Source organism: Denticeps clupeoides, chromosome 12 (assembly GCF_900700375.1).
Source record: "Denticeps clupeoides chromosome 12, fDenClu1.1, whole genome shotgun sequence".
Classification (NCBI taxonomy): Eukaryota; Metazoa; Chordata; class Actinopteri; order Clupeiformes; family Denticipitidae; genus Denticeps; species Denticeps clupeoides.
In genome coordinates, this window is record NC_041718.1 from 4,610,761 (window position 1) to 4,627,459 (window position 16,699).

At 42.1% G+C, this 16,699-nt stretch overlaps 1 protein-coding gene across 3 annotated transcripts in view; it reads right to left on the minus strand.

Annotated features, from left to right (window-relative positions):
* Positions 1–16,699, minus strand: part of cntn4 (contactin 4) — a 133,292-nt gene that overhangs the window by 46,090 nt on the left and 70,503 nt on the right. For all 3 annotated transcript variants that reach the window (XM_028999141.1, XM_028999139.1, XM_028999140.1), the window contains exon 6: positions 3,549–3,752. In XM_028999141.1, coding sequence (XP_028854974.1) covers positions 3,549–3,752 — 204 coding nt within the window. The remainder of the gene's footprint in view (positions 1–3,548; positions 3,753–16,699) is intronic.

Consider the following 16,699-nt stretch of genomic DNA (forward strand, 5'->3'; position numbering starts at 1 on the left):
ATCAAATGCAGGTTCAAAGACGTGCGCCGAAACCAAAATGTTCATCCATTCAACGGTGCCATGAATGCTAATCTTTCACTATTATTATTATAAATGTATATCATTTCAGTTTTACATGACATATTGTCATGATCCGGACCAGCAGGGGTTGACTCTGGATTCGGAGTTCGGACCGGAGTTTCATGTTCGTCTCGTGTAATGTTCCCTGATCGTGTTCACCTGGTGTATATTTATATAATTGTATAAAACTATCCTGTTCAAGTCTGGTCACCATCAGCGTGTTAATGTTCCCTTGTCCTGTGTAGTTTGTATTAAACCCCTGTTGTGTCTTCATCGCCATGTCCAGCCCACCAGTGACACACATACATGTCATTTAACTAACACAGTAGCTGTTTCCCCAACACACACACACACACACACAAACAACCTGTTTTTATCATAATCCATAGCTTGAAATAATTTTCTATAAAAGATTTATCATTTGACAGTCTTGCATTTTTCTGCAAGGTATGGTGTCGCAAAAAAAAAGCTTTTCAATTCCAGTTTTTCTGTTTCCTTCTCAAAAGATTTGCAGGCCATTAGAAACCAAAAAAAAAAAAGAAAAAGGTAAAAACAATCTCAGGCTCTTGCTGCAACCACAATCTCATCCTGTCACTCAGCGCACAAAAACACACACTTGCACACACAGACACCAACTTTAATTTTGTGTGTCGCCTGTTATCTTGATGCCTGCTTGACTGTGAGAGCTAATTCAGATCCTTATCTGCAGTGCCGCAGCGGTGAGAAGAGACGATGCGAGTCAACATAATCGCCTCTGCCGCCACCCCTGACCCGAACGGCGGTCGCTCTAGCGCCTAAAAGCAAGGCAAAGAAGACTATTAGACACATTATGCTTCTTCCTTCTTCAGATGCCGTTTAAATAAAGAGAATGTAGTCCACCGGCGTTTTCTCGGGTCAGGTGACCTATCGCCTTCCAGCCCTTTCTGCATCCTATCACGGTTCAAAACAGATGTTTTTTTTAAAAAATGCATTTAGTTATTTTTGGTAATGGTGATTCATGCTAACATATGGTGCAACACGCCACAAGGTGTGCTGGTTAAGCCAGGCAATTCCCCATACACCAGCGCGCGGAGAACATAAAAACTCCGTGGCACAGCCTCAAAACATGTTTATATGTATCTGCAGCGCCACCTGTTTCCCCAGGAGATGGGATATTTCCTACATTATAGCACTTTAAGTGCTCTTGTTAAGGCGTGTTTTCTCAGATAAGCCATCTTGTCAAAACTAGCGCTATCTGAGAATGCTGAGCAGCCGCACGGGTCGCATCAATCGCGTGGAACCCGTCCTTCTGGAACATACGCCGCTGGCGTATTATCTCGCACGTTAATGGGTGTCCACCTGTTTATCGGGTGGGTTGCTAATTAAAAAGGTGGGCCCACACAGGCAGCATGGGAAACGGACATCAATCACGCCGGACGGGACGAAGACAGCGAGTTCAAAGACAAAAGCCAGTGATTGATTTGACCACGTCAAGAACAACTCGTCCTAGAAATGCGAACGCATCAGAGGTTGCGGTGGCTTGTCTGGTGGGTTCGAACAAGCAGCTTTTTCAATTTAGATGTTTTTTTATTGTTTTATTCCACACAGATTGACTTTATGTAACGAGAAACTGTAAACTTTAATAAACACAGCTTCATTAATTGTACTGGAATTGTCAAGGTTGACTTTGCATTTCTTTAAAGTAGCATAAAGCAGTCTACTGGAGCAGAGTGAAGTAGCGCTGACAGTTTGTCATGACAGGAGGTGCTCTCTGGATTGAGGAGTCATCAGGAGGTTTCTGAAGACAATCCCCTGTTCTGGTGGCCCTCATTGTCATTGTGAAACACTGCAGCACAGCACACAGTGACCCAACAAAATGTGTCCTCTGCATTTAACCATCACCCTGAGCAGTGGGCATCCATGACAGGCGCCCAGAGAGAAGTGTGTGGGCAATCTGCACTTCAGTGGGACCTTGGCAGTTTGGGCTTCGGACCTTCCGATTACGAGTCCACTTTTTTTTTACCCGCTAGGCCACCACTGCCCAACTGCATGAATGCCTGGATTGGAGCTAAGCGGTAGAGCTAAGCTAAGAACAGAGATATTGAGTAAAGACATAAGCCCAGGTGAGATATGACCATAAAGAAATCTTTAGATATTTATTTCTTGTTCATTTATAAATGAATATGCGCAGTCACAATAATGTTTTGTTCGGGTAGCTACCACTTTATTACAAATGACTATATATATTCACACACGCACACACACACACACATACATACAGAAACCTTCCTACATATAATTGATTGTTAAATAATTCACTCAAATTATTTAAGATCCTGTCATAGGGTGATAGTCAGAGGGAGAGGGAGATCACTTTTACCCCCAACACATGTTCGGCGCAGCCAGGCGAGTCAGGCATCCAGTCCTAGTGTCTGTTATCTCATCAGTTGTACTAAAACTCCTGCTGAAACTATTCAGTCAATGTCAAGTGAGCGTTACCTCTGCCGAACGCAGCTCTCAGTTCTAAACGAGGTCTTGCTGTTGTAATCCTGTAAGGTTAGCCGGGATGAGGTGAGGCTGGAAAGCATGCTTTGTATTGCTCTACATTACTTATTCTCTGCAAGCCACAGGACTGTGTGTAGAATTGCCAAAATGTTGCATAAATAACCTGATCTGCTGAAGTCTGGTCAGCTATATGTAAGGCATGACACCCATCTGACATAAATTTGTGTATGGATTTGCAAAATTAAAATGCATCATATTGCACAATTTTAGTAAAGTAACGTAAAATCCTGCTTCCTATGTGACACGATGGTGTTCAGTGAATCATGTAACGTTTTTGTACAGTTATATAGTGGTACAAATGTTATTTAAAGCCACAGAACAGTTGATCTAACTAATCTAACTAAATAAACATGGCTCAGAAAGAAAATTTGATTTTGTTTAGATCAATGACCTTTTCATTAGGAAGCATTTGAAAAGGCCATGCAGCAAACAGCAAAACATATGCTAGTAGGTCATCTTCAATTTGCAAGAAAACAAGCTGATTAACCTTTGAATAAAGTTTTTCTTCCTTAAAAAATGGCCAGTGGCCTTCTTTATGGCAAATGCAAACTTTTGAGCATTCATGTGTTAATAAATGCCATCTAGTTTAAGATTTATTCACACAACTGAAACAATGTTATTTCCATTTTTTAAAAAGGTGCATGTCTGAATTTATATATAAGAGAGAGAGAGAAAGAGAGATGCCGGAGCCCATCCCAGGATAGAGCGGGGACCCAGCATGCTGCAGGGCGTACACAGCATTCACACACACTCACATGCACGCTCTTGGTATATGTGAAGACACTGGAGAACCCTGTGGACCCCCAGCATTATATAATAGCATATACAGTGGTTACCCAAACATATTTTTGTTTAAAAAACTCTTTTTCAGAATGAACGTGTATTTTATTTATCCAGTTTATTTATCTGGCAACACGGATGGCCGACTTTATTTAAATACTCACCATCAGAGCGAAGGACCAGCGGGGTGGGGGGTCCCTGCACCCTCGTTTTAGTGACCGTGTTGGTCACCACACAAGTGTAGTTGCCCACGTCGGATGGCTCCACTTTGGCAATGTACAGGTTGCCTGTTTCCTGGGACACAAAGCGACGGCTGTCCTGCTTGACAAATGTTGGGTACTCGTTGAAAATCCAGGAAAACGTCAGCTCTGTTCAAAACAAATATCAAACAGGAGGGATTTTAGAGACACTCAACAACAGTCCACTGCAATATCTACAAGGGCTCATGTAGCTGTGCCACATTGTAAATACGCAAAAGTGACCAGGTTATTGTTTCCTCCAGCCTGCTTTGGTTGGGTAGCAGATGTTTGGGGTCCTCAGGGGTCTTCTGGCCACCCATGATATTGCAAAATTACCAAAGAGGCTTCATGCCATGGTGAAAATTAATTTCAACGAAGGTCAACAAAAAAAGAGAACAAGGGCTTTAAAAGAATCATGTTTCATGAAGACAACAGTCCATCCCCACCACGAAACATATTACACCAGACAGAGAACAAGAACTTTCTCTGCAAAACCATGAAAAAAATGAATATATTGCATGATGGCATTTGAACAACAGGTTTGAGCAACTGTGACATTCACTAAATAAGACTACTTTGTTAGGCTGGCTAATATTCTCACTGCTCTTTCCATTACATGAAATGTCAGCATGCATGTCTGTGTCCAAGGTGCTCTAAACAGACCACAGTACACAATTTAAATGGCTAACCTTTGGCAGAGCCACCGGTTTCGACTTTTCATGATTTAATTACGTAGCTTTGTGCCTCTCCGTCATTGATCGTTAGGCCAGAGATGGTTATTAAAAAAAAAATCATAAAAAATGCCTTTCTTTGAAATAATTTCACTGTGACACTGTGCACTTGATTTGAATAATTCAGAGAGAAAAAAAACACACACACTTTAAATTTCTTGTTGAATCAAGGATCACAGAGCATCTGGCGATAAATTACCGCCTAGAACTTGCATGAAAGTTGATATTCATTTATGTAATCAGTGTTCTTCATGTGTATCACACAGGAATTGGGACACAGTCAATTAACAACCAATTAAAATAAAGACTTTTTCATGTAGATCAGTGGTTATAATGAAAACAACTGCAATCAGCACTAGAATTATCATTAATGCACGGTTATTATCTTGATTAATTTAGATCCTGTTTTGCCATTTTGCAAGCGACTTCTGTAAATGTGTGCGCTGTTTTCCTGACATGACCAAGGCCAGAATGGATTTTGGCCTGGCACATAGAATAGCCTGAGCCAATACTCTCTCTCATATGGTCGTATCCCTCAGAGACCAAGCTGGTCAGAGACACCCGGCGTACCTGGTGAACTCATCTGCTGCACAGATTGAGGTTTAGGCTTTTTTTCATTTCTTCTCCTGCATCCCCACCACATGGCATTTCTCTGTGTTAATCTATTCGCTAGATGTTGCAATTCTGTGCCTTGTCTTCTGAGTTACCGAAAAGCCGTGCACACCCCGTTGGGCCTAATCAAAGCTATTCACTCATTAGCAGGCCCAGTAATTAAGCAAAACAGTCTTGGAGGAGTCCTTCTTCAGCCGCTCCGAGTGGCTGGTCATTTATCACAGTGTGAGTAGATATGCATCACAGACTCGCTCCAGACTTGTTCCAGTCATCCTCCTCAGGGGCCTCATACACCTGGGTCTTGACCGTAAACATGCACAGTAGCACGTGTTTAGCCCCATTTTCCCACCATTCCACCACACCTAACACCTCCCAGCGATGTGCCCTGTCGCAGAACTCAACCTGTTGCCTTCCGTTGATCCAGGCCGACAGGAGGATTATTAGGTATGGATGGAAAAGGACAGGGGATATGGGAATGATGTCCAGGATTGTGGATGTGCAGATGACATCATGTCGTCTTGTCATCTTGACTTATATTTATTGACAGATAAGTTGATTGTAGGGGCAGTGGTAGACCTCGCAGGTAAGGACGCGGACCCGTAATCAGAAGGTTGTGGATTCAAATCCCAAACTGCCAAGATACCACTGAGGTCCCCTTGAACAAAGTATCGTCCCCACACACTGCTCCCCGGGCGCCTTTCCACTGCTCATTAAAGGTGATAAGGAGGACAATGCAGAGGACACATTTTGCGCATTTTGTTGCGTGCACCATGACATCTGCTGCAGTGTTTCACCATCACAATCACTTCACTTTCAAGTTGATCTGAAAAAACTGAAGTTGTTAATGCCATAGTGTATAAACACATTTTCCCCCAGTGACATTAATACGCCCCATTTGCATTTTGTTTCATAATTTATTATCATAACTTTTATGGCCTTCGTTCAGTCATGTTCCCACTCATGTTGATATAATAAGATGTACTACTAAGCTTGACGGACACATTCACAAGTGACAATGTACAAATTAGTTTTGGTAGCCACATTTTAATGCTGTACGCCCGTTTAAATGGGTATGCTCCGAGAAACAGATGCTGTCCATCCAGCCACTTATTTCAACATACATCAGTGAATAAAACATGTATCGCTGAGCCCACGTTTCTGCTTGTGTGCACAGCTTTATGCCCAACTGCAAACCTCTGGAGTAGCTTCTTGGGACAATAACAATGCAGTTGTCCGACAGAAACAGTCTGTGATTTGCCTTTATCTGAATGAAGTAATGATGATCTTGCTTAAGATGTTGAATGTTTCCATTCCTTTTGCAGGGTTTTATACTATTTCACACCCTTCATCTGCAGAAAGATCCTTCTTTTTGCCCAAACTGCATGAAAACTTGCTTAATAATGCTTAATAATGTGGAACAACCTCTTTAAGTAGTTTCCCTTAAATTCAGCTCTCCTGTGAAATTAAACCTGTCTGTGATCAACCTATCAGTAATCACAAGCAAAAGCTTCCACAAGAAAACAAAATGATTATATTAGAATAGTAGATTTCCCCCAGTCTGTGATGTGTGGTTCTGTGCTGTGGAAAATGATAAGTACTGTAAAAAAAGTGTGAATTTTCACTTTGAAGTGTCCCCTGAGAGACTTGTCAGATGCTGACAGAATACAGGGTGCATTATAACAAGACTGCAAGGTTGCAAAACGGTTCTGAGGAGTCAACAGGAAATAAAAAGAGAACCAAATAGTATATATAAGATCTGAGGAGGCATGAAAACTACTAATCTGAAATGAGCACACAGCATTTTCCGTGCTTTGCTTTGAAAATATACTGCATATACTGCTTCAGAGGAAGAGCCATGCTCCAAGAAAACCACCCTGTGTTCACAGCGTTCAAGTTTATAAATCTTTCTCTGGCCAGGTGAACACCGCTGAAGGCAATATTGCCTTAACTGACTTTCGTTTCTTAAATCCACTTTATTTGGTGGATTTCGAAGCTCCACTGAAACGTGCACACAATCCATGTCCCAGATAAGTCTTCAAAGCGTTAAAAGATCACATGTGTTTGAACTGGGTGTCAGGCATAGTGGTTTCTTAGGGACTGATCACACAACATCAAAGCACAAATAATCACTCACTGATTCAGCAAGCTAATATGCGGCTGTGAACAAAAGACTGTAATAGTCCTAACATGAATAAACGAATATGTGGATCAGCTCCTTGGAATCTCTAAAGGAAATGTGGGGTCAGTCAGGAATATATGTTTCGGGTGTTACAGATGCAATATATACAGAGTTAAGTAGCATCTGCAAATCTGTGGAAGCTTTTTAATCATCTGATTCAGCTTTCATGCCCTTTAATAAGGTGATGGCTATATGTACAGGCCAAATATTAATGGTCCTAAAACAGAACCTCATGGAATATCCAAGTAAATATATCCATTTAATCATGGGTTTCCATTTAGATAAATATAGTTTTAAGCCGACCAGCATTGAAGGTGATCAAATGCTGCTGATAAAAAAACTAGTCATCATAAGACAATTTAGCAATCAGCAATCTCAAACCAACAAAGATGGCATCCTTGTGGAAGCCAATGATAGTCAACATAATGACATTTTCTTAGACATCTATACATTGTTAAGTAAGATCATTAACACTATGATTATCCTATATTCGTATCCCTATATATAGTGTTAATGATCTTATTTAACTACATATGGACATCAAATGTATTTGTCGACAGTACAAACATATATATGAAATAAAAAACAGTGACAGCAAAAAGGAGACCTTCTGCAAAGCACGATTCTAATAATAAAGTGGCACTAATAATAAAGAGGCATAGGTTATTTATAAAGTTTTGTCTGCAGCACATGGCATTCACGCAGCGAGCATCTTTTCATCCATATTATTCGATATCAGTGTCAGTGCTCCCGATTAATATTAATTCTGACACAGCATCCTGATCGTCTGATATTAATAATACAAGTATAGCTCACTCTGACAAGTATATGAATTTTTAATTACTGTGTTCAAAGCACTGTGCTGGGAATGATAAACAAAAATAGAACAAAAAGGATACTAATTGCTTTGTTGAAAATTTAACTGCCCGGGGCAACGAGCGAGTCGCGAGTCGTGAGTCACAGCGCACGAAAAACAAAGGAGCTAGTTAATTCCTGGGGGCTGGGGAACAGGTAGACTATTCATTTAGTAAAAAAAAAAAAAAAAAAAAAAAACTCACCCTCCCCGTGAACAAACTCGCACTGACAGTCAAGATGAATTTGTGTCTCAGGGAGCAGCAAATAAAATATATAAATAAATGAAGGGGGCAAGCTGCCACTTCAATTGTGCTTTAGAGTGGAGCGGGTTCACTCGAGTTCACTTGGGGGGCCGAGATTCTTCTTCTTTTTTTTTATTCTTTCCGCGCTCCCCCTTGTTGGTTTATTCTTTCTTCCCGGCCATTTCTTTTCGAGACCAGACAAGAGGGCACATGATCTGAGCTCTCAAGGCTTGGGCTGTGCGGGGCGAGGATGAGGAGGCTCTAGCTATTCTTAGTGTGCGCTTGTCCTCGCGTGTGTGGGAGTGCATGTGAGGACCAAAGTGATTTGAGTCTGGAGTGCGCCTAAAAGGTCTTTCTCCATTAGAAAATAGAGGTCAGCTGCATTAGGTCCGGCACTAAACACAGTAATTGAGAAACACAACGACCACAGCCGGGTCACACTGGCAGCCCATTAACGTTTGGAGAGAAAGACTGCAAGTGACAGGCGTTCTGTCCTCCACCCCACCCTGTTCTGAAGCGACTGAGGGAGCTAGGCTGAGATCATTTCTGAAAATGGCATACATACATGTTCGTCCTCATGGCCTTTCAACCTTCTAACCCACATAATGTACACGTTACAGAAATATAGGATTGTCCACGCAACCATTATACAGGGGTATATTTTTGAGGCAGTATATAGGACGTTCTGCATCGGATGGGTTCAGATATGTCAGTGATTCATCTGAATTCTTGAATTAAATTATTTTAATGTAGATGCATGTTTGGTTTGGTAGTGGACATGGTCCCACGACGTCTATAACAGATGTAGTGACAGAAACTGGAAGTCAACAGAGGAGAGAGGGAGGAGGCAGGATTTTGCCCCAGTGTTGCCAGATTGTGCAGTTTTGTTTTTATATTTTGGAGACAAAAAAGGATATTGAGGAACTCAACTCTAATTTGACTATGCTACGTAGTCACAGAGCATAAATACATATCTGTTTCAGCAGTTTTGTGTTGGTGCATAGAGGCAAATTGTAGGTAGAAACAATCAAGTACCTGGCAACACTGCTCACAAAACTTTGCACTACTTTGTGTATTGTATTGGCAGACACAGACACAGATTTAGACAATCCAAAATTACCAAAAAGGGTGTATGAAAGATGCCAATCCTTGAAAAGTGCTCTTCAATTTCTAAATTCTGGGTGCTCTGGGTTACAGAAAAAATTTTACACCAACAAAAACAAGTTGTTTCTTTCTAGTGCAATTCTTTCTTGTTAATAAATTCTTGTCAATGTATTTATGTAAAGCACAAGGACACCTTTACACAAGTGAACTAGCCCCAAAGTGTATTATAGTGCTCATAGCCTGCCAAACAGACTAAAAGAAAAACAGACAGATCCGAGGACAGCACCGAGGTCAACAATGCTTCCTTCACTATTTAGTAATGGTCTGGATGTCACCCTGGCTGCAGGAAGCATTCTCCCACTCACTAACAGAATAAAATCTCTAAATTCATGTGCTCAGTCTGACCATCTTTGATCTCTCATCCACCAGCAGCTGAACAAAAACATGGTTTGGGCAAAACTCCCTCAAATCGTTACAACAGCAAACACTTCCATCGTGACATGCATAGTGTATTCTCTGATGCGTTGGGTCTTATGCAGTTTTTATTTTATATACAGTACAGGCCAATAGATTGGACACACCTTCTCATTCAATGTGTTTTCTTTATCTTCAGAACCATTTACGTTGGTAGATTCTCACTGAAGGCATCAAAACTATGAATGAACACATGTGGAGTTATGTACTTAATAAAAAGTGGAGACCTGGTCTCCACTGTCACCGGACCTGAACCCAATTCAGATGGTTTGGGGTGAGCTGGACCGCAAGTGCTAAACACCTCTGGGAACCATTTCAGGTGACGACCTCTTGAAGCTCATCGAGAGAATTCCAAGAGTGTTCCAAGCAGTAATCAGAGCAAAGAAACTAGAATATAAAACATGTTTTCAGTTATTTCACCTTTTTTTGTTAAGTACATAACTCCACATGTGTTCATTCATAGTTTTGATGCCATGAGTGAGAATCTACCAACGTAAATGGTCATGAACATAAAGAAAAACACATTGAATGAAAAGGTATGTCCAAACTTTTCTCCTGTACTGTGTGTGTGTGTATATTCATGAAATAAGAGAAATAAGAGAAAACCAAAGCAATTAGGACAAATAAAAAAATGAGCAGATCATCTACCCGCCACTTCTTGTCTAATTCCTGTTATATTCAGATTCACTACAAAAATGCGGCACACGATGCTGTGTCAATGCATCAGATGCAAGTCAGAAGGCCGCTGGCACGCTGCAGGCATGCATTCACTATGCAGGACAATTCGATCTTGCCCTGCAGCAGGACAGTGTCCGGCCACACACAGCTGCTGTGGTTAAGGCTGCTGCCTTCATCCGCCTCATCTCCTGACCTTAACCTCATGGACCACCTTTGGGATGCCTTGGATTACATCGTCCGGACACTTGGCAACTCCATCAGGCCGCAGCATCAGAGGTGTCAAGTGGTGACGGTGGTCACACAGAAACACTAAACGCCTCTTAAATGCCCTTATTTCTTCCTTTGCGATTAAAAAAAATGTTTTTTGCCTTTATACATGCACCAATTTTCTTATACAACCATATATGCTGCATGCATAATGGCACAGAAGACAGTCTTTGGAAATGAAAGTGTGTAATTTAATAGCAGAGAACAGCTTGATATTAAACCCCGCGGGAACATTACTTATCCGAATGGGTCTCAGGCCCTCTTGGTCATATACACTGATCAATTCTTCATTAGGAAAAGAGATCGAAAAAGCATGGGGAGGAGGTCTACATCTCCCCTGTGACAACACAGTGTTCTCTTCAAATACTCCGAACAGGCTAAATCCTATCCAATCAAAGCGGAAATAATATGCCGCTGAAAGCAGAACTAGCCAGATCTCACGAGGACGTGAAGAGATCACAGCGTACGTTCCTCAGACCGCGAGCAGCGGAGGAGGATAAACGGAACAGAGTAAACAGTGGCTCGCTTCGGCTGTCTGGCATGCAGACGTTCCTTCGATATACTTCAGTCCAGGTCAGGGAGAACTACATTAAAATGGAAAAGGCTCCTCTGCTTGGATAAAGAGATCAGTACTTCTTTTTCTTCTGTGTGAGATGGAAAATTCCAGGTCCATGACATTTTGTGCTTTTGTCTTTCGTGAAGGATCCCCGCATGTGTCTTTCTCAAACTGCGAACCTCCCTCAACAAAGAGGTGTCAAAAGCCGGCAAATGGCTTGAGATGTCATGATCTATTTAGGCAAAGCAGAGCCATGAAATCCTGATTGGTCTGTGGCGACTTTTTCTGGAGTCCAATGCCGAGTATAAAAGACTTTTCTCTTGTGGGCTGCTCTTCCTCTTCCGGAGGTTCTTCTCCCCCAGCTTTCTGGGCCTTTCTCTCTCTCTATTTCTGAAGGTCCAAGCCTCATCCAAGCAACCTTCTTTTCTCTCTCTTCCTCTATCCCTCTTTCTCTTTTCTTTTATTTTGGGTTTTTCTGTGACATTGGAACACACAATATTTCCCCGTATCAGCAATAGTAATCTACTTGTGTTAATAAACTATAAACTGTTCATTCTTGTAGCCTCTATCGTGCCATACTTCTTTATGTCCAGGAAAACATCAGATTTTAAAGTGTTTTAAAGTGCTTGCTTTTTAAAATCTGTTTGACTGGTTTGCTTCCTTTATTAAAATACTTTTAATGTGCAGGACATGTGCAGGACTACAGCAAACTGCCATTGAGTAAAGTACCGTCCCCACACACTGCCTGTCATGGCTGCCCACATCTCACTAAGGGTGATGGTTGAAAGAAGAGGGACACATTCGTTGTGTCACCGTGTGCTGTGCTGCAGTGCTTCACAGTGACAATGACGATCACTTCACTTTCACTTCACTTTTCACTTTTCATTGTGGGACCAGTGCATTGAATAAGGGGTATTGGAGTCTCAGGTGTGATTTGTCATTCTGGTAGTTAGGCAATCACATTTAAATTCAGCAATGTTATACCAGAAAACGTGCATTCTCCTCTCATGTTAAGTCATTCTAAGAATCATGCCAACGGATCACGAGAATCTTCTAGATTTTGGCAGGTTTATTTCTGTTGCAGGAACCACATTAGGCATCATACTGTCAAAGAGAAGACAACACAGGTGTGTTTTTTGGAGATAAACTTTGCCCTTTCAACCTTTGATGAGTTATGAGCCTGAAGAACCATCATGACTATCTGTGTATTTTGTTTCCATTGCCGTTTGATTACATTTGTCAACCAAAATACTTGTTCATGTTATACATGAGAGTTTTTAGTCAAAATCCCAAATCTGTGCAATTTGAGGGTTAATGGAAACACATCTTAGGTCATTGTCAACTCTGTTTTGTGGCTTATTTACTTGATTTTTTCTGGAACACCTTAAGAAGAACAAGTCTTTGTCCCATTTGTAGTGAACATCCCATCACAAAACTAAAGTGGACAACATACCCTGAACTCAGTTCACTTTTCGGCAAACTTTTCTCCTTTTCATTTTCCGTTTTCAGAGAGCATTAATGAGAGTCAATTAGAATTACACCGCTTAATTGAATTGTGATTGGCTCGCCCACAATGCCAGCATTTTCTTCATCAGTCAGAGCTGCGCTGTAACTGATCCATTGCGGGGTGAACAGCGTCTGCCTGTTTAATTTCCCTCCTTAAAAAGCCTCTCATTCCTTTTCCCTGCATCAAGAATTAAAAGCAATTATTTTGTGTTTATTAGACTGGCGTGTATAATTAAAGTGGGTAGGGTAGGCCGGACTGCGAATGAGATGGCGGCTGAGGACGACACACAAACATAAAAAACAAAATGCGCACACATGCACACCCCGGCAGTCAGGCAGCGCTGGGCCCTGAGTCATGATTAGTTATTTTCCCCCTCAGAGCGAATGACAGTGGCCTCCCCGTGGGCTTCAGTCACTCAGGCACTGAGGAGGTGGTGTTTATGTACCAGAGCAGGAGAGCCTGGGGACCTGAACACACCCCACCTTCCCACTCTCTCTCTCTCTGTCACACACACGCACAGCCCCCTATGAACATGGCATATGCTCACACAGCAAGCACACACACCTGCAAACACACACATTGTTTTTAGGTCTTGTCAGGATCTGGGGTAATATATATGCAACATATGTATATGTATGCATATGTATGTATATGTATGTACTCAGACGCAAATTGTAAATCCATATACACACTCAAAACCCAATACACAGAAATCAGCAAACCTACACACACACACAGTATACACTGGAAGATGCATACACACATGAGAATCCTAGAATCTACAAACAATCCTCCCAAACATACACACACACAGGTACATATGTGCAAAAATACCACAATATGCACGCATACCTAATGACATGCCAGACAAAAACACAGACACACACATTCGGTGGGCAAGCAACACATCAGCAACCCTACACAGACACAGCTGCAGACACACATGCACAGTTCACTTTTATGCCTCTCTTCATCTGCTTGTATCTATTTATATGACATTTGTTCTTTCTATGGTTGTGAAAAACATCTTTCACTAAGGCGGCTCAGGGCAAACGGCGCACATGAAGCCCCATAAATAACAGTTTAGCATAAAGCCGGTTGTTAGCGTGCGCTAACAGTCAGCTTGCCGGGTCTGTACTCAGCGAGGGGGGCTGATATCAGATCCAACTATAATTCCATGTGGTGGTCTGCAACGCAGCCTCCACGTTTGTACTGTGTGGCGATGAAAACAGGCGTGGCAAATTGCATCTCTGCAGACGGAAGTCTGAAGGCGCCTGGTGCAGCGTGGAAAATCAACGTCTCGCGCCTGACTGTAAATTCTCCTTCCAGGGTGTAAAGGGGGCGATAATGAAAAGCGATCGTCTCCAATCTAATTGTTCATAAAAGCCCTGACAGCGCAGCCCAAATGCACTGGCAGGCAAATAAAGCAGAGGACATGTGGGATCTACACACACACACACACACAAATATACCAGCACACACAGGCCCAAAATGAACAGATCACGGCAACTGCAGAGGTGCGTAGGAACAAAGCACGAAAAAATACAGCAAAAACAAAGCACGAAAAAAATACAGTCTCAGGTAGCAGCAGGTACAGGGGCATGTACAGATAAATACTAAGGACACCATTTTCAAGCTGTTATAAAGTGCAGCATTACATGCTAAAAATGGCTTGCTAGCTGTCATTGTGATACACAGCAGCACAGCACACGATGCACACAGTGAAATGTGTCCTCTGCATTTAACCCATCACCCTTGATAGGTGCCCCCATCGCCATGATAAGTGATAAGGGAGCAGTGTGTGGGGACGGTGCTTTGCTCAGTGGCACCTTGGCGGATCGGGATTCGAACCAACAACCTTCTGATTACAGGGCCGCTTCCTTAACCGCTAGGCCACCACTGCCATACCACCACTGATCTGGATTTAGTGTGGATAATGGATAGTGAGTGAATGAAAGAAACAACCGCTTCCTAGTTTACTGTATGTTGGAGAAGAGAAACTCATTTCTGTCACACGGAAAATAATCGATCTAAACGAAGTTTAAAATGGGATGATTGACAGCGCTCGCGGACGCTGTGTCCTCACTCTGGATGATTTAAACCTGTTCCCGTCGATACGTCACATGCGCAAACATCATTAAAAATCGTTTCCTCCTTGTTTTCGTCTATTTACTTATGTTAATCCTGAGGACGCCTTTGACCGCACATTAGCAAACAAGCCCAGTGCCTAGTGTGCTCCGGTACAAAAATAATCTTTCATAAACTGACACCAAAATCATGGCTCAAATGTCGTGTTTCCAAGCTCCCCAACCTGCTGTTACTTTATTCAGGTACAATCTGCACTCGCTACGTTACACAATGAACATGACAGTAAACTGTTTAAATAGTTAGTTAAGGCAAATTATACTCCCGTTTCATTGATACTGATAATCTATTCACATATTTTTCACATATTCACATAATCTATTCACATGTGGTTGTGGCATATGAGGGATTGCGTGTATAACAGGTTAAGAAATACTTTAAGCACTTTTTTATCTTAGTTCCACCGATATTTGGATTCTATCATATTGGACTATCCTGTAGCATATCGAGTTAAACATGTTACCATGAGTAACCTAATGTGTCGCAGGTCACACTGTGATTTCCACCCCTGACGTGTCATAAATGCATGCATGCACAGATGAATGAAAATCCCTGCAAGCAAAACCCTCACACACACACACACACACACACACATGCACACACACAGCAGATCCTAGAAAAGCTAGAAGGTTTCTGTCATTTGCCTCCATCTCTCACCTCTTCCTCCTCCTCCTCACCTTATTTCTTCTTCTTCTCCCCTGTCTGTCTCTCCTCCTTTTCACTCCTTCCTCTCATCCCTCTACCTGTCCCCGTTCCTCCGCCTTTCTTTCCCCTGTGTCGGTGGGCTCCTCGCACCTCGGCCTGCATGCTCGAGTGCAGGAGGACCCTCAGTATGCTGTGGGCATTGCGGGGAGCGAACGGCCAGATGTCTGCTCAGCGCTACACCTCCCAGAACACACAAATCTGGCAGCGCCACCCTCCGACAGCAGCTCCGGGCTTTGGGGAGAGACCCTCGCGCCATGTCTCCCTCAAAGCTGCATCCCATCACTTAGAGAGCCACCAACATACGGTAATGAATAAGCCGCTGCACCGTGGTTGCTCGTTTGAGATCTTTCCATGTAAGACTGGCATGGCTCTTTCATTAAGTGACTGGCCTGATATGGCCACCAACCAGGGCCTGTCACCATAGGTCAGGCTCATCATTGCCTGTCATCAGCCATCTCCATGTGATGAATGTCTGATGTGTGAATGTTTTAGTGTCCCCAGCTGGTTGATTTTTTACTTTTACAATCTGTACGATCAATAATAGCAAAAATCCCATAACATAAGATAATTTTACCCCTTAATTTTATAATTTCATTAGCATGACAGGGTACAGATCACTGTTTTCATCTGGCTAAGTGAACATACTTAACTTTTTTTTGTGCAGTCGTCTCACATGCCTTTATAGCCAATGCTTTATAGCACAATGTAAAACATAGGTGTGTGTGTTACATTTAATGGATCATTAAAAATCGATCTATTATAATGGCCAAGCAATATGAAGCACTGATAACACACAAACTACAGATCCCATAAAGCAGTGCTTCAGTTGCCTTGCCAAATGAGATCCGTTCTGTAGGTAAAAGTTGCATTATAGACTACAATATCCACATAATAACCTAATATATGTTATTGAAGCAGATTTCAGAATAGAAATTGAGTGTGTACAATCATTTGTCTCAAAAGAATTATAATTTGAAGCTGCTGGTAACATACTTCAACATTTAGGATCTGTCAATGATCC